This window comes from Pleurodeles waltl, chromosome 2_1 (assembly GCF_031143425.1).
Source record: "Pleurodeles waltl isolate 20211129_DDA chromosome 2_1, aPleWal1.hap1.20221129, whole genome shotgun sequence".
Taxonomy (NCBI): domain Eukaryota; kingdom Metazoa; phylum Chordata; class Amphibia; order Caudata; family Salamandridae; genus Pleurodeles; species Pleurodeles waltl.
The window spans coordinates 133,490,554-133,509,693 of NC_090438.1; the positions used below are offsets into that span (position 1 = coordinate 133,490,554).

Here is a 19,140-nt window from a genome sequence, read left to right on the forward strand (position 1 = left end):
CCAGCTTGCCCAGACCCATTCTGACCTACTGCAAATTCTATTTCTTTTCCTGATTCTCTTAGTAACTGCATACGCCACTTGTATACATGTATATTCAAGGAGCTTGAATACTGGACCTAGACGCGTTCCCAGTCCCCCCATTATTGTGCTGTGATTCAAGGTGTGGTCAGCCTTTACAGTTTATCAATGCTCACAAATATGAGAGTACTTTTTCCACTCAAAGACCTCCACAAACAGTTTCTACCCTGGATAAAAATGTACTCTTGGCAAGAGCTGGTTCCAATCCCTTTCCAGGGCAGGAAGGGGTATCCAGGATCCCTAAATGTCATCACAGTTTAGAGAAAGAGGTTTTTATTTTCCACATTGAAAAAAAGATTAATAAACAAATCTGTCATTGCACAGAGAAATGGCTTTTACCACTGTGCAAATGCACCACAATTCTGAACAGGGCAAACAGCAATGGAAAAAAATAAAATACATTACTTTTTCAGGAATATGCTTAAAAACCTGCGACTGGTGCAGCTTTCAATGCTTACTCCTGGAAAAGTTTCTGAATTGCACAAAGTTATAAATCTGCACCCATGCGGTCACATGGAGCGCAGATTTAGAACATTTTCATTAATCACCCCCAAAGTCCGTAGAAGATACTAATTGACAGATGCATTTCTCCAGCTACAAATACAAATGGAAAAAGTATTCAGCGGTATGTATGACGATCTTTTGGCTACATCCTTTATCAAGGCTGGACTCAAAGATTCAAAGGCCAAATACAATCAGCGGGTATGCAAATTGTCTATGAAAAACATCCACTTTTTAGCTTCTGGAACTCATTTAAAAGCAATTGGCAGAGCAAATTCTTGTCTGTCCATCCCTACATTTAACAAGTGATAAAAGGGGGAATAGAGAGCACCTACCAAGTTTAAACTGAGTCTCTTATCCCTGCTTCTTAATGTGCTTCTGTCCAAATCAACTGCAAGAAAAAGCAGTGAACTGATGAGAAAGAACATTGAACAACAGAACAAGCATGGCTGTGGAAAACTCACCTTTACAAGACAAGATGTCAGATTCCCGCACATTTAATGTTATCATCCTCTAAACTATCCCACCACACTTGCATTCCACACAATTGTTTAATTGAATAATTACATTAAGATTAAGGCTTGTCCTGTTTTTCTATAAAGCACCACTAAACATTTAATAAGAGGATTAGATAATGTGCACCCACTTCTTAACACAGAAATACCATGTATAAATGGCTGCTATCTCTGGCTTCTCGCTGCAGTAATGACAGGGGCCACTAAGCCGGAAACAAATAGGAATAGCTTGCCAGCACTGCACCTAAGCAGTTCTTAGCCGAAGGACACATGAGCAACATGTCATTGGCTGGAGGATGCAGAGACATAACATAATATATTAATTTTTTGTGGCTAAGGTCGAGCTTAGAGTGAACATTCGCCCAGCAGAGGTAGCAAAATAAAAATTGTAAATTAATTAAAAAAGTTAAGAGAAAGACACGTTAAGCGCTGGGTACACAAAGTATTTTCATCCTAAGCCTCAGCACTTGATGTCTAAACGAGGCACTGCACCGGGGTTACAGCATGGAAGTCAACACCTTTTATTTGTCATTCTACAACCAAACAACATTCTGTTTCAACACATCATTTGAATGGGCTGCATGGGATCCTGACATCTTTCTGTTCACAGTCAACATTATTTTAAACGAATGTATATTTTACGCTCTATTGTTTTCTTAGACCATATCATCAGTGAGTGAAAAATTGAAACAGACTTTAAAAGTTACTGAACTGCCATCAGTTATGCGTCATGTCTGGCATGACACTTCCCTTGTGCTAGATTGCCATTCCCATACAATATACAGATGTCGTTAGTCAGAGGTGCTTCTTTTGTGAACTACGTGATGTGTCTTATTCTTTGATTGCCTTCGTCCCATCATCCAAGTTTTCCAAAATCATCATCTTGTCACAACTTCGACATCGAAACAGATTATTTTTACCAACCATAGACGTGTACATAATGTTGCACTACAGACCAGGAATAAGACAGAGACAGTATTAGTCTGAGAGAGTGCCCCGCCAGTGGAAACCCCTGCTAGACGAAAATATCAAAAAAGACACCACATAAAGTAAAAAATCTAAACAGAACGTTTAGAGTACATGTGCAAAAATAAGTCACAATGCAGGAAAGCAGAGTAAAGCAATATGAATGTAATAAACAGGAAGCAAATTTAACAGACGGTAAAATGGCAAAAACCTGTAATTGTCATTTAAACGATATAGCATTGTGATTGGAAAAGTTTCTGGAGTTTGTTTCAGTGTTTCATCACCAAGAGAATTTGAAAGTTTAAAAGATTACCTTTCCAGTTCCGTACATTGTCCAGACCAGACAGGGAGATTCTTCGTGGCACAGTTCCAGCTTGAAGCCCACAAGCCCCCATCGAGTTTGGAAAGATTCCACTCGCCTGCAGTTCCGACCTCGCTTCCGAGAAGTGACTAGGCTTGGGTGGCCTGGGTGGTGGAGTGTCCAAGAAAACATCACATTCAGAAACTCCATGTGACTGCCTCTTGTCAGCGAGGAAGGTTCCGGTGAGGTAGGGCCCTAACAAAGGAGAGGACGAAGAGAATCCATCTGCTATCCCATTCACAGGCAGATCCTTGGGCAGGATGGCATTGCTCAAAGATTGGAGAAGGTCCTGGCGCTCATTCCAGCCATAGGAGGATGTTAGCACATTAAGGGACGCCTGGGATTGGACAGCATCGACAAAGACATCATCCGATGATGTCTGCTCCAGCGATTTATCAGAAATTGATAAGCTGTCGCTCCTGGATAACAGATGAGAAAAGCAAATTCTACAGTCATTTAATGTTTCCTCCACTAGACGCGTCATAATCACCCCCTTGTACAATATGGTACCTCATAATTAAACTATGGAAGCTCAATGCTAATTTTGCACAAAATCGGTAATGCATTTCTACTACAACCAACATGTCTAATGTGGTATGCAGCCCTTAAAAAATACATGCCTGATGAGAAGATAAGTTAATGCATCTTTTGTACCAACTGATAAGACACTTGACACACCTAGAACAGTTAAAAAATATACAAACCATGATTCAGTCATCCACTTACCAAAGGTCCTCTAATACTGGGCACACAAGACAGAACTTGGGGTAGTCAAAGTCAAACTTAATTGGCAGAATTAGTATTGGAACCTGGCTAGCATACAGTGGGTACATTGTCAATTTGTTGACAAACAAACATACATGTGCCTCTTAAATATACAGCTAGATAGGTAAAATGACCCTCTTGTGATAATCCTGGTGGAAAATGTCTCGGAATAAATATGAACTTACACGAGACGTTTCTAAATGCAAAAAGATAAGAAAAATAAATGGGAACCGTGTATACCGTGTCAATCAAAACATGTTCAAGTTCATCAGTTACAACTAACCATATCTGCAACAGAAAAATTTTGATTTGCAGTCAATGGGTGTCGCCTCTCAATTTATGCTGTTCTTCTTGGGCCCTTTATCTGGCTATTACAACAAGCCTGGTCCTAGGGCTGCATTGATGGCAAATCCAACCGAGAAGCGAATACACATCTTTCATTTGGTAACAGGTCTCATGCTGTGGGGTCTCCATTCACAGATGGCCTGGCCAATTATTGTGCCTGCTCCAGACATAGAGGAGGGTCACTGACTTTGAGTCTGACGACAGCCGCAGTACTGTCCGCTAACACAAGAAGTGCATTTAAATTAAAGATACACCTTGATGTCAGAGGCGGAGGAGAAAGTGACAGGAAACACAGCATCTGAAAACAGTCTGCAAAAGCCTGGACTGCAAAAGCTAAGCCCCTAAAATATAAACTACCAGACCTTAAACATAAATAGTTCCCTTTGCAAATTTCAGCCTGCACTTAAAGCCAATATCAAACACTAGTCCCCACATATGCGAGCACTGGATGAATACTTGGGTTTTGAGAAACAAGACATACACAAAGGTTAACACTTGATCGAATGACTTTACGAGTCTTGCAATCATAGAAAGAGTTTTTCGCCAGTTGTAACTTGACTCTAAACACGGTAAATGTGTAGCGGTCTGGTTTAGGGAGTGTCACTCACGGCCAAATGTCATGTTTTATGTTTTTTAACATCAAGTGCTGAGCAAATAATAAGCAAATATATGTCCTTTGGTTTTTTGGTTTGGTTTGACTAGGGTGGGTATGATAATTGTTTTATTATTCCCATTGTTCATTAAGAAATATAGAAGGTTCCTTCATAGGTCATTACTAACATGCATTTTAAAATAAGATTAGATTAGAGCTGTCATTTGGATGTACTGATCACTACCATGGGGTAAGTTTCTGCTATTCTGCAATGGCTTCTGTAAGCTTTGTTTCTGTACCCCAAATGTATGCAAATGAAACTATATAATAAAAAGGAAGGAATTAAGAGAACTTGGTTCAATACCAGGGTCGTCCAGTTAGGTGCGTTGTCTTGCGGAAATGTTATTATTATTTTTTTTTAGTGTTACTCGTTTTTGTTTTTTACCTGTCCAACTGATGAGGATATCATATGGATTCAGGTTTTCGTAATACAAACCAGGATGTTTACTAAAATGGAATTTCACCGCAGGTGCACACCCAGCCTGGTGTCAGCGAAACTGCCAACACACAAGGCGCCACTGCGCGTCACTCGATATTGGCTCCGATGACACACACTCCCAGAGAAGAGAGAAAACTTACAAATTGTCAGTAACATCGTTAAGTCAGTAACACCGTGAAGCAGAAAGATCAGCAACCCGGAGCACACAACAATATTTTTTAAACATATTTTATTGGGAGCACATAACAATATTTGTGCCATAGAATATAGAAAAGGCGGCCTCTTCTCAATGTGGACAGCGTGAATTACAGCTTAATAGTTCGACGTCGCGTGTTCTTACTGTAACGCAACTGTTTTGTGTAGCGCCAGCACTATAAAGGACAAGTCATACTGTCTTACCGCATTTGTATATCCAACACACACATTCCAATAATGTTAAGCTATCCAGGCTGCAGTCAGAAACCTGCTTTCACAACGGTACATTTGATATGGCTTTGGTGCCACCTCCTGGTCACTCTATAGATTGCACTCTTTCCACTTCATAATGTTCATTCCTCACCATATTTTCACGGCACGGTGTCCTTGCTTTGCTATGCTGTTTTACAAAGCACGTGGAGGTTATCAGAGCGCCTTACACGTGAACGGTTTTAGAGAGAACAAAATCAAACCACCCAAGAGCAGTTAACATTATACATCTTACAGCGAGGACTCACAAAAAATAAAACGAGGAAAGTTTGTACGAATTTGTACTGATATCTGTAAAACAAAAAAGTGCCAGCTTTACCTTAATAAGTAAGACTTTTTTGGGTGAGGGACTATTGCGGGTGTCCCTGCAGAACATTAGAATACTCTTCCAATTTGGGAAAATGTAGCTCCCAGGAAGGAAAAGTGCCGACCCAGACTTTTATCTCTTTCTGTGGATGAGAGTAATCCAGTCTGATGACCACAAAACATGTATTCTGCATCTCTGTCTTAAATCTACGGAAATTGACTCATATCTCCTTGGAATAGAGAATACATTTGAAACTTCTCTGTACCATTTTAAAGGTACAAGAAAGTGAGCATTGCAGAGAGGGGCGGCTCCTCTGTTAGGGCGGAGGAGTGGCGCACCCCTGCCAGCAGCAGCAAAACCTTTACAAGAAAACAATAATAAACTGCGTTTATTATTGTTTTCTTGTAATGGGGTGAAGCCACGGGGGTGACGAGCAGTGCACAGCACTCCCCCTCAGTGTGCATATATGCTTGGACGGCCATCCGGGGCCAGCCAAACACACAAGTGCAGTGTGCTCTCTCCAGCCCGGCAACACAGGCTCTTACCTGAAAAGCAGAATCTGCTAGCTTGGAAGTGTGGATTGTGCCTTTCTGTATCCAAGGAGATTCTAACTAGAGGAATAGAGGAACAATTACCTCCTCCCTTCCACAGGGGCCTGGGCTTAAGGTAACATGCTCCTTATATAAGTTTCTATTCGTTGTTGCATTTGTTGTTGTGGTTGGTTGTTGAGGCTAGTATTTCCAGTGGCTTAAGCGCTTAGGGTTTGTATGTTGATTGGTTCTAGAGCTATGGTTTCCTACTGAAGTAATATTCTAGGGTTTGTATTGTAATTAGTACTGGGGCTAGGGTTCCTATTGGACAAAGGGTTTAGGGTTACTGTTTTGACTGGCTGTCAGGGCTCTGATTGGTTAGTGGGGCTAGGGATCTTATTGGACTGAGGGTTTAGGGCTACTGGTTTGATTGGCTGCTAGGGCTCTGATTGGTTAGTGGGGCTATTGATCCTATTGGACTGAGGGTTTAGGGTTACAGTTCTTATTGGCTGTTAGGGCTAGGGTTGTGATTGGTTAATATGGCCAGATCTCCTATTGGCTCAAGGGTTTATGGTTAGGATTCTGATTGGTTAGGGCTTAGGTTCCATTGGCGAATAGGGCTACTTAAGCTAGAATTCAGGATTTCACAGCCCGGGCATCAAAGCTAAGGGCAGAGAGGACAAGGGCAGCTGCCTGTTTGGGCCAGGTCAGGCCTAGGGCCAATAATGCTGGCCAATTTTCCTTTTTTAAGCAACCACCTTAATCCTTCCAACACCCAAACACAATATCAGCAAAGGCATTCTACTTACGTACCACAAACAAACCTCATACAGATTTCAATGTCTCAACAACCACTACAAAACCTCACAAACCACACCTATACACCATTCTACCCCAACTACAACACTATGGCACCTTCATTCTCACACAAAACACAACTTTATCCCGTACCACTAACACATACACTCATTACGAACACAATGCAAAGCCATATTACACAAAACTCTAATGCATCCAGACACACGCTCCCTGTTCATACAAAACACCAGCTCTTTCCTCTACTTACTCCTGACAGACCCCTTTTTATCATGACAAAACCTATACTCAGCCTTTCATCACACCATCCTCATTTATCTCTCCTTTGACTCATCCCAAACCCCATTTAACTACTATGAACTCCCTAATCCCTTTCTACAGACTCTTCCATTCTCCACACCTCCTTTACTCATCCCAAACCTCATCTTACTAAAAAGATCTCACAATTAACACTTCTGGATTCTTCAGTCCTCTATCCCTCCATTATTCTATTCAAACCAACAAACAGACTCACATGTACTCCGCTCAAATTAATTTATACCTCCCTATTCTTATACTAATATTGTACTCATATTTCCCTATACTAATCCACCACTAATCCATTTGAGATCTGGAGTAGCTTGCTACTCACCAAAAAGCACTTCAACGCCTCGTCAGGGGTAGTAAGAGCTATATAAATACAATTACAGTACAAAAGGTAACTGTGTATAGTTGTTCACTGGTGGTTAGCGGGTAACTCATCTGACTGCGTGGCATTCAACAGTCAATGTTACAGTGATACATACACTTGGAAAAGATTGATGGATTCTGTACCACAAACCTTTCTATATGCCGCTGTTAATTGTTTCTGACGCCCCATCAGCACACTAAATATTTGGTCAGTTATATATGTCTGACATTTCTGCCCGTCAGTGTGAATGTATTAATTTGGGCACATATTTAAACATTTTATATGCAATGTTGCATTTATTGCTATTTGTTTGTGTTTTTGTGCATTTTAGCATTTTGGTGTGGATTGTAATAATAATAATTTTGTTCATGTCCAATATGAAGCAAGTAAGTGCACCCCAAACCATCCTAAGATGTCTAGATTCTCAGTAACAGTGAAGGAAGCAGAGAGAATAATTTCTAACTTGGAGGTTAGCATGAGCCTGTGGTGGGTAAACTATCAACTTGAGAGTAGCAGTGGGAATGGAAGTGCAGGTAGTAAGGATGTACCACATGTGGATAATAGTCAGAGATGTACAAAAAAATAATTAACACACAGTATGATAAGAGAAGAAGGGTACTGGAGAACAAGTGTTGAACCGGTGACTGCCGCTCCTTTGGTTGCCGGGTTTTTAAAAAAAAAAGATAGTGTAGACTTGAGTCATCCAGCGAAATGATGACATGGGATAGCAATCGGATTGTGCCTTGTTATTGGAGGTTGCAGAGCAAGAAAAATGTGTTCAGTCCTGCAGATTTGCAGGATGACCTCTCTGAAAGGCAAGATGTGTCTCAGAGTGGTTGCAGCAAATAGGAAGTGAGAGAGGGCAAAATGCTTGTAGCCAAGGTGCAAGTGATTTACCACTTTTGGGTGGAGTGGCATATCGGATGTATGGGATGGGAAGAGTTAGAGATGATAGAGGAGTTTCATGAGTGTCCGATGAAGCGTGGTTTTGTTTGGGAATTGCTTGTATCTGGCTTTTGGCAGGCTATTTTTTGGGGAGTGTTTTTTGTCCTCCTATCCATAACTAATCTGTGTGTAGCCAAAACACTACACCATCTGTTTTTTTATGTGTCAAAACATTAAAGGTCCTAAAAGCATAATCACAACAGTGGCCCTAAAATTACAATAGGAGTCGGTCTAGACAAAAACTCAACATTAGTGGAATAATTAGCTCACCCATTAGTATATAAACTAAATTCCACATTTTGTTGCCACTGCAAGCCTGGTGTGGTGCCCATATCTTACTGTTTTGAATCACTGTTTTGTGCACTCAGTACATTAAAATACAAGACACATTCAAGGCAACCATTATACCCCTCAAGTGATGTGCTACCCAATTAATGCAAATTGGGACTAGAGCCAAAAGGGCCATGAAAATATTATAACAGCCCATATTCTTTTTGGTGTCAAATCGGAGAACCAGGGAGTTATTAAATGGGATTTGACTGCCAATAACCTCCCTGGCTGTGCTTCACACTGCTTTCCAGTACTCCAGTAAGACCGGGCAGCTGAAAAGCGTATGGAAATGGTCATGTATGCATCAGGTACATGGTGCACAATTCCCAGAAAAAACAGAGTTGAACCCACTTCTCACGTCTGCTATAGGCTGTTGATAGGGTAGAAATGGTTGTTTTAAATGAGTCGACTGAGTGAAAACATGTATGAGAGAGAGAGAGAGTGTGTGTCTGTGTGTCTGTTTGTGTGTGTGTGTGTCTGTCTGTCTGACTTCCCAGAAATCAGCCAGCTCTTCATCAGAGAACGGGGAGGATCTATAAGTGATTCTTAGACCTTAAACTGTTCCTTCTTGGAGCCAATACCGGAGTAAAGACGTTCTTGTAAACACAGGGTGGCGTTCAACTCCTTCCCCGCCTATAACATCATAATTCAGGATGCTAAATGAATACATTTTAACCTGGAGAGGAGCTCCCGCCGTAGACTATCAAGCAGGTTCACAAAGAGCAGAATTCCTGCATCCTGTAGTGGCCTTGATGGCGGGTTCTTTAAGGAACGAGGAATCCAGAGAGTAACAATTCGTCTGAGACTGCAAATGCTAAGGAAGTGACCATTTCCTGTGTGCATCGTAAGTGCTAAGACAAGAACGAAAGGTCAGAAACGTAATATTCCTAAAGAATGTTATGTTGGCATATTTCTATATGACCCAGCCTTTCTTTACTTGAAATCATGATTTGAAATAACTCATCTCAAGATGCTAGGGAGCCTAATAAAGGAACTAACCAGTTAAGCTGAAGTGCCCAAAAATATATCTGTGAGTCCGGAAAGGTCCGCCCTCCCTTCAGAAAGTTTCTTTTAAACATTCTCCAGGTCATTCTTATTATTTTGTGAGCCAAGATGACCCTAACCAGCATTGATTCTGTTTTTTTAAATCATGGCTTCAACATAAAGAGGGACGTTGTTAAACAAAATGCTGGTGGAGAAAAGGAGATTTTCGAACACGTTAATTCTTGCTATTAGTGTTAACAGGATTGTATTCCATCAATCAACCATCGTCTTCAGATACAGAAGAACAGTTCCTAAACTGTACTGCTCTAATGTGTGGTTACTATAGATACACAGACATTTAAGAGGAAGGTTAATATAACGGGCCACAGCCTGCGCTTCAACAAACTTTCATTTTTAACATTCACAAAGGAAGACCTTTTGGAAAAGTATTACCACCTCTTTTGAAAGGTCAGTAAAACATCAATGTTGTGCAACAGAATTTCGGTCAGAAAACAATGATACATAGGATACCAAGTCAGTATTTGGAAGAAACGCCTACAATACACCACTTCCGGGTGGAGAATCGGTGCTCCATCAGAATCCCATTTCAGGAGTCAGGAAAAACGAATCTGACTCCTTGAATGGGATTAGCACATCAGAAAAAGGATTTGGACAGTCACAAATGCCAAGCTGGTGTGTCTGCTACTGTTAAAACGCTTTGTACATCTGGTCCTAAGTGCCTCAGACGAGTTGGCTGTGTCTATTATCATACTGCCGGCACGGGATGCCCTCTTGCTGTTCCAGTTATTGAAGCACAATGGGTGAGATCCACATGTTGCATAATACTCTGTGCTAACATTTCAATTTACGTAAGTGAAATACCACCTGGGAAAGGGAACACAACTGCCTTGTTACCATTTGAATATGGATTTTATTATTGTGAGGTCTTGCAAGCAGAATGGTGAGTAGTTTATGAGTAACTGCAAAAAACTTTACTGCTGAACCAAAATGTTATCAGTATCTTCCACCAATGCATCCAGTAGACCCTATCTAAAGACTTGGTAGCATCAATTGTCATAACCGCCAGGATCACTCCTTTTTATAAACTAATGCTGTTTGCTCATGTCAAATCAAGGGCAAGATCCATCATACGATGGCTACTGACGGAATCTTTCCGATTCTCGTTAATCAAGGCATAAAAGCAATTAATTAATATGACTAAAATGGCGCTCATGATGAGTTTGATGGCAGAGTTTAATATCAAAATATGTCTGCCGATCTCACGACAAGTGAGATTTTTACTGGGCTGAAAATTTAACAAAATAGTGGCTTCAGCTGAGCGATTGGCTGTTGCCCCCATGCATGGCACCATAAAATAATAAACTCCCTAGCACTTCCTACACAAGGAAATAATATCTGATATCTCTCAGCCGGCATGCGGCATACCGCCGGTACCTGCATCCTTTTTTTGAGGTATTAATGGCTTCATCAATTTCTGGTTCTGCAGTGACATAAACCAATTTCAGGATTTGTTCTGATGCGACCAGTAGGAAAACGTATTATGTAGGCAAAATCATGAGAAATTTGAGTGTTTTACATTACACAAATTTTGCATTTTTTACAATTTAGAGTCACCAGGCTGATTCGAGGGCAGAGTGCCTTTCAAAATTGTAAAAATTATGAATGATGTGAATGAGAAATATTTTCTGCTTGAACCAGTCCCTGCGGGTATCTTGTACGCCTTTGTAAGTAAGCTAGGCATGCCATTTCACTCATTTTTCATGGGAGGTCAAGTACATTTCAGGTAGTACATGTAACTTTCACAAAAATTAAACATATTTAGTTTTTTGAAGGTTCTGCAATTTTGCCCTCTCCAAGTTCTGCAGCGATTGTTAGTATGTGTAACCCGGAAGGCTAGATATCTATACCTGGGCGTAAATACTCCTGTGATTTAGCCTGATAAAAGCCAAAAGTTTTTCAGGATTACAGACCCTGAATCTATTAATAGGTGAGAGAAAATATTTTTTTCAATTGAGTTGCTATTATGTTTACGTATTACCTTACAAACCGGTATATACAGGATTTTCTTTCCTTGCTCCCCTAGCCCTGATGTGTCCCCCTCTATAGAGATATCTGCTGAAAGCATAGTGTGAAACTTTTTTCTCAAGATGAATCCTAATAGGTACCTGGGATTGAATTACTTCAGATAGACTCTCTCTATGCATTAGCTCCTTAATTGCATTTAAGTCTTCTTTCAATTAATATAACCCCTTCTCTGTAATACTAGCAAGTCTCCAAAAAAGGTCATGCGAAAGAAGGATTTAAATGACTGCTTGAAATTTTGACAGTTCTTTCTTTGTGGGAAATGTGTTACAATATTGTACGGGTATGCGTGTAGATGGATTGTGGATGCATGGAATGGAATGTTCTGAGATGAATCAGGATAAAGATCTGATGGTGTCTAGCGAGGATGTAAAGTGGTGTGATGTAATGTGGCCCACCCCCCTGTTCCCAATTTCCCTCTTCTCTTTATGGGCATCTTCACTCCGCCTGATATCTTCTCACAATCCAGTATCATTTCATTGCATTGTTCGCCTATTATGTTAGTGTGTTCCCATACTCCCTTCCCTCCGTCTTCTAGATCTCTTATACTCCCATACCGTTTTTCTGCCCTTACAACCTGCCTTTCAACTCTTATACGTTACTCCAAACTGTCTATTTTGTTCTACTCGTCTGTTCTAACACTCCACTCCTCTACAACTTCGCTTTTTGGTAGTATCTGGTTGTATGGTCTTTGTTCAGCATCTTTGTAAGGAGGGGTCCTGCTCTCCAATGTTATTTTGCTTGTAAACAACCCAGATACCCAGTCTACGTTGAGTTGTGCTATATAACATAATAAATAAATAAACGTAGTGATGATTAGGGACGAGTGTTGGAGCTTCCCTGTGACACAGGAAGTGGACCTTGCTTGTATGACTAGGACCCTGATTACATGTTGGCCGAAATGTTCCGAACTATGCATAAATCCCTGTTTGCATAGGGATCAGAATTCCCAGTTGGGTGGTATTTACCACATCCAGTATTTACAGTGTGTGTTAAATATTGTGACCTTTGTTAAACTTCAGCCGGTCAAGCCTGCCGGAATTTAACAGGGGAAAAATGTTGACTGGTTCTTATACAACCAAGCTGGCCAGTTGGCTTTATGTAAGAAAGTCTTCTACTTGGAAGACACTTAGTGGTAAGAAAAGTAGTACATGTTAACTCTTGCTCGGATTATGGTAAACCGCGGACCGCCCCTAATGCACCTGGGCTTTGGGCCATGAAAACAGTGGCATGAAAAGAAAGCTAGCAGGGCTCCAGGTTCCCTGCATTCTTTCTGTAGTTTTCATGACTTGCCCATCTCCTGGCTCCTCAGCAGCAGACACGTGTATGCTGAAGGGCTAAGGTAGTAAGAAGGAGTCAACCCTGTGATGTCATCAGTTGTCAAAAGGTGAGTGATGTCACTTCTGCCATGGCCTAATGACCATTGTAAAGCAGATCCCAGCACCACATGTCCCTTGACACAGCAGGAATTCTCTCTCTTTGGCCACGAGCTACATTGGCACTTTTGCACTCACAGCTGCTGACATCAGTCACACATGCTGCCCTTTTCGCTTCAGCAGAGGCACTCTTTACCTAAAACCAAGCATTCACCAAAGCCTGCTCCAAAGACGGCATACCTGTTGGTATTGAGTTTGCCGGTCTCACAGTTCGAGAGGAAGAGATAGTCCGGAAGGAAGATGGAGTCCGACTCGCTGGTGTTTTCTTCTGTGGTTGGCGTGCCAGTCGCCGAACTGTCGGTCGAGTAGGAAGGGTCAGCCGTTCTCGACGTGTGGATGGAGACTGCCGGCGACGGCTGAAGAGAGGAGGTGGTATTGGAGACACTGTCAACTGAATCTGGTACAAAAGTGAAAAAAAAGCACTGTTAACATTCTCAGTGTTTGGAATCGCAGCACACACCGTTAATAAAAGTGCAGGGCGAGTGAGCACAAAGTTCCATACTAGGTGTTTACATTTAGCAAGAACACTGTTTCCTCAACTTGATAAACAGAGCTTGGGAAAAAGGGCCAGGAATGTATCCCAAGAAATGCCCTGAAATCTGAAGTGTATACATTAAAGTGTTTCATGGTCAAATGGGCTGACCCCAAAACCCTGCATGCCGCTCTCAGGTTTAAGACATTTCCCAGGGCATACATCTGACGAGGAATAGTAGAGAGCATGGGAGAAGTTTGGCTCACAAAACAAGCACTGTCCAAGCCAACAGGTATTGCTTTAATGTGGTAAAAGGCATTGGCAAATTGTGCCATATCTCTGCTCTGCCTTTCTCTTTTGCTGCTTCTAATGACTGTGTAATGTGTTATCCTTATGTGCAAAATCACAGTTAGGTGTAAAATCACTTCAGATACAAAATACCTTTACATACAAAATCAACCACTGTGCAAAGTAAGCAAGGTTGCTGTATCACATTTAGGAATATAATTAATATTCAGTGAAAATCATAATTAGGTGAAAAATCACACTTAGTGCTATATTAGCATTTATGTGGCAACTCTTTGAGGATCACATTAAGGAGAACATCACACTTATGTACAAAGCTATTCTGGGTGCAACATCGGCAGGGGAGTGGACACACTGATCAGGACAAAATTACATTATGGTGCAAAGTCACATTTTGTTTCAAAATTACACTCAAGTGTAAAATCACCCTTGGTGCAACATCAGTAGTGGAAACTCATGTACTAAAAACGTTCAGGTGTAACAACACCTTCAGGTGCTAAATCCCAAGTAGATGGTATGATATCAACAGGAGTGGGGAACAAAATGTTTAGCACCTAAAAGCCCATTAGAGGCATTGAAACCTGTTTGCGAAATCACCCTTAGTGCAAAGTCAGCAAGACTATACTATCATATCTAGGTGCAAACTCATGTAATAAGGAGAGAAAATGTGAAAGATGTCACATTAATTTAAAAAGGTGTGTATTTGCATGATATAGATTGTTGACAGCACCTTGAGGTGTAAAAATCACCTGGGGCGAAACATCGGCAGGAGTGCTGAAAACCTTGAGAAACATAAATCATATTTAGGAGCTAAATCAAATGTAGGTGCAAAATCACAAAACGTGTATAGCTAGCGTGGTGCAACATCAGCAGAAGTGTGGAATCACTTTTGAAACACAAACCACTTTTAGGAGCAAAAACACACTTAGACATAAAAAATATCCATTCACAAATAATCAATAGGAGTGGAGAAACAGTTTTTGGAGCACACATGCACCGCCATTGCTATGCATGAACAATTCACTTTCCCTTCCAAACAATGGGAAACACTCTCCAGGAAGAGGGACTAACCCACCTAACATTCCATAGGTGAAAAGGGTACTAAAGGGGTGAGACTCTTTCCCCAACAGTGTCTTGAATCTAACAGGTGTTTTCTAGTGAGACCTCCTACATTACACTTATGTATTGCACAAAACTATTGTGCGGCGCTGTTTCTTACAGGAAACAAGCGCACTTAAGTCATTCAGTGTGGACACAGAATAAACCACAAAATGAAAACCAGTTAAAATACATAACAGTCAGTTAAGTCAAGAGAGACAAAGCACATGCCACATTTAGTAAGATCCTTTAACTTAATCTGTAATTGTGGAAACCCCCTAGGAAAATTCTATTTCTGTGCATGTTTTTTTCCTTTCAGAAAGGCCAGCAATCCTATCACAATTGTTGAGGTCAGACAAATGTTCTTGTTCGTCAACAAGATGAAAGAATTTAGGCACCAAGGGAGATTCCCAGGGCTAGAGAAGGCTCCGCTCCTGGTTTAATTGATTACATTTCATGTATAATTCTCTCATGTCCTGCAAAGACATGTTTGTTAAGAGCAGAGAGCAAACAAGTGAGCCAAAGGGAGAGGATGTAGTGCAGTGGTCAGAGCGACCGCCTCAGGAGTTGGAGATCCGGGTCCTGTGATTCTGGGCAAATCACTTAATCTCCCCGTGCCCATGGACAGCGCCTTGAGACCCTCACGGGTGATAAGTCGCGCTATAAAAATCTACATTTGACGTTTCGCAAAGGGATATCACTCTCAAGGTAGAGTGGAAGTGTGCTTAGCCCTCCATTTTTGACGGCTATGGAGGGTAAAGTGCAAAGGCTGCACCAGGTTGAAGAAATCCCAAAAGGGTTCCCTCCTATGGACCTGGGAAGGTGACTTGGACACTAGGTAGCAATGTGAATGTGATTTCAAGTACAGAGGCTCAGTGGAAGATACCTGTATCCTCTTGAAAGACCCATTTATGATAAACTAACATTGTCAACATTCTGGAACAGACAAGAGGAAGACTTAGGAAAAAAGAGGATTTTAAGTACCTTATTTATATGTCATCTAATGGAGAAAGCAAGCATTGTGCAGGAAAAGCTCAAATTAAGCTATTTTGACTTCCAAAAATAGGAAGCGTTTGCAGGTATGCCCTAACTGCAAGCAAAGTGTGCTTCAGGTGGAGGAGATGAAGGAAGGTGCGCGAGATAAGCAGGTGGACAAGACATTGAGGAGAAAGGTGAGAGAGGAGCAGAGGTGCAGGAGGGACACCAGAGAGTAAGAGACAAGAGGTCACCATATCATAACCATGCACAATTCTTTGGCAAGGGTGTGTGATAGCTCTCAGGGTGTCTAAAGTAAAGAAGAAGGTAAACAAGGGCCTTTGAGGAAATAAGCAGGGGACATCATAAACTCCTTGGTAGTTGCCCCACTAGGCTATTGGATTGGCGGAGGCAATTAACTCCAGCTGATCAACCACCACGCCGTAGTGAGACTCACACCCACATTGTGGGCACCTATCTGACGTAAGTACCAACTGATGCAGCAAATGCATTTTCATCACAACTAAATGCATTCTCTGTTGTTTCGAAATCAAACCCCAATGCATGAGGTTGCTTCTGAAAACCAATGAAAAACTTCCCATACACGCATAATTTCTCTCTTTTTCTGCGCTGGTACACCTTGACTCACATGGTCCTCCTGGCCAGGAAAAATCAGTGGCAGGCGCCATGCTATAAACAGGAAGGAGCATCTGCCACTGTGACCATGTGGACCTTGGCACACAGGGCACCAGGCCAATGGCTTTCAATGGCGCTTCCACAGGAGGCTACGCCCTTGGGAACTGTATTATCCCTCCACATCTCAATGAGGTGAGGGAAGCATGGGTTTGACAAAGTGGGAGCTCTGTCAATTTATTATGCTGTTCCTGGTCCTCCAAACCCTTAATGGTCCCCCCGCCCCCTAATGTGTCTGGAACAGACGCAAAACTTAATTGCATTGTGGTGCTGGGGCACCGGGTGGAATATAAATTAAACTGCTGAAGACTACAAGGGGAGGTTACAATTTCTGCAGGTAGGGTGCAGGTGTGAAATGGGTTTCTAGGTTCGGGGACAAGCAGTTATGCAGGACACATCTTTAATGCATGGTGAGTTTGTGAAATATTTAGTGCATTTTCGAAAATATTTCACGATTAACAGGCCACACATTACAGGACGAGCAGAGGCATGACACGTGAGAGGTCACATTTCAAACAACTTGAAATATGTACATGATTGTCAGTCTGACCATCGTCAGTCTCGACAACCGCAGCTCTGTGCTTACTATGAGTGTGTTCGCCTCACTCTCTGAGTGATGGAGGAAAGGCACATTCTGAGCCTCGTAACATAGAGCAGTCTCAGATGCCAAATAGGCTTTAAAGCGGATAAAGAATAAACATGCAGCAGAAAAAGTTGTGCTTAAAAATATTAACGAGTATCCCCACAGCAGAACAACGGGCACTTTCCAGCAATTCGTTTTCTTTTATTTGGTGCTTAGTGCTGATGGTTAAGCATTTATCCAAACACCTCCAAATTTAGCACGTGATGGAGATGAGGCACAGGGTAGAAGCGATCAGCCCACGTTTCTGGTGAAGTGGGGGGGGGGGGGGGGGGAAGGTCAAAAGTTCCAAAGTCTCACTGCAGCACATTTTCATTTTCTTTTATCTCCTGTCCTCCTGTCATCTTTCTTTCTTTCTCTCTTCCAGCTGTCCACTCCAGTATTCTCTTTCCTGGAGGTGATTAAAACTAGACTTTAGCCTGTTCCTAGGGACTCCCACATTACATTTATACAGTGTGTTGCCCAGGATCGCACAGTTTAACCATCTGGGTTGAGGGGATAACAGACCAGCTGTTGTTGTTCCAATGTAACCGCCTTAGAAAAACCAACGGCCCCAGGTAATTACTTTACCCTTCAACTATGCCCTTCGGGTCACACCTACCTCAGTACTCCTTCTAGCTTTTTCATGCACCTAGCCTTATCTCCCCCCTTTTGTGTTGTCTATACTGTCTTTATCTCCCTGCTTTCTCTTATTCTTGCAATATTCTACCACTTTGCATACCTATTGCGTGCACACAGCACTATATAGTGCCTACAATTTTAACTTTCTAAATACTTATGTCTTTTAGACATTATTCACATTACCACGGGGTATTACTTAGTATTTTCATGTTGCCTAATTGGGTTCCCGTCACTACTCACCTTTATAGCCGTGTTTTTCTATTGCTCACCTACACAAACTCGCACCTAATAGTTACGTTCTCTGGTTTTTACACTGAAGTACAATACACAGATATGTATCCAATACTTGTTGTCATTACTGTATTACAGCCTTGATAAAGTCACCTGTGTGACGAAACATGTGTTGTCTGTATCTCCACGATGATTTAATGCTTTCTAAGCATCTACAAATAAAGACAACATCTACAAACCGGATTTGAGACTCATTTCAACACAATTCCTCTCCGAACCTACAGTACCACACCAGCAATATCTTTGCTGGTTTCATTGTTGGACATTACTCTCTGTGTGCTGTGGCCGTTTTTTCCCATCGCCTTAGATACTTGACTAAGTCTCCTGCGTTATCCCATCTCACATTTTCCGCTTTCCCGTTACCTTTATTCCCTTCTGCCTCAACTCTCTTCCCATCGCTTCTCTTTCCTTTCATACCCCTGGATGGATGGTCTGGATGTACCAGTGAAGGCACGGATGGAGGGCTCTGCTACACCTGTGTGCAGGTTGAGGCGTTTACAGTGGGTGTGCTTGTGGTAGGTGACGTCTGGACAGGGGCACGCAGGTCGTGAATTGTAGATGACAAGTGAAGAGGAATTTACTGTGTGGTGAAGGGGCGTAAGCAAGGTGGTATGTAGCTGTGAGGGTCTTCCAGATGAACCAAGCATGATCTTCTCCTACTCCTTCAGGCCTGCCCTACTCAGAACCTGGATACCCTCACAGGTCCACACAGCAGGATGCAGAGTGACGGTGGAGCAGTGCCTTTGATGTAGGATGGGCGTATACATGCGCAAAGCTGAGCAGGGACCTGAGAAACTGACTGCACCTATGGGGAATTGGTGTATAGGGTGGATGGA

General features: G+C 41.9%; 1 protein-coding gene across 1 annotated transcript in view; it reads right to left on the minus strand.

Moving 5' to 3' along the window:
- Positions 1-19,140, minus strand: part of GAB3 (GRB2 associated binding protein 3) — a 293,254-nt gene that overhangs the window by 54,115 nt on the left and 219,999 nt on the right. Inside the window, exons 3-5 of the mRNA XM_069211804.1 lie at positions 13,389-13,605; positions 2,374-2,840; positions 915-970 (exon numbers count right to left, since the gene is read on the minus strand). Of these exons, the coding sequence (XP_069067905.1) occupies positions 915-970; positions 2,374-2,840; positions 13,389-13,605 (740 nt within the window). The remainder of the gene's footprint in view (positions 1-914; positions 971-2,373; positions 2,841-13,388; positions 13,606-19,140) is intronic.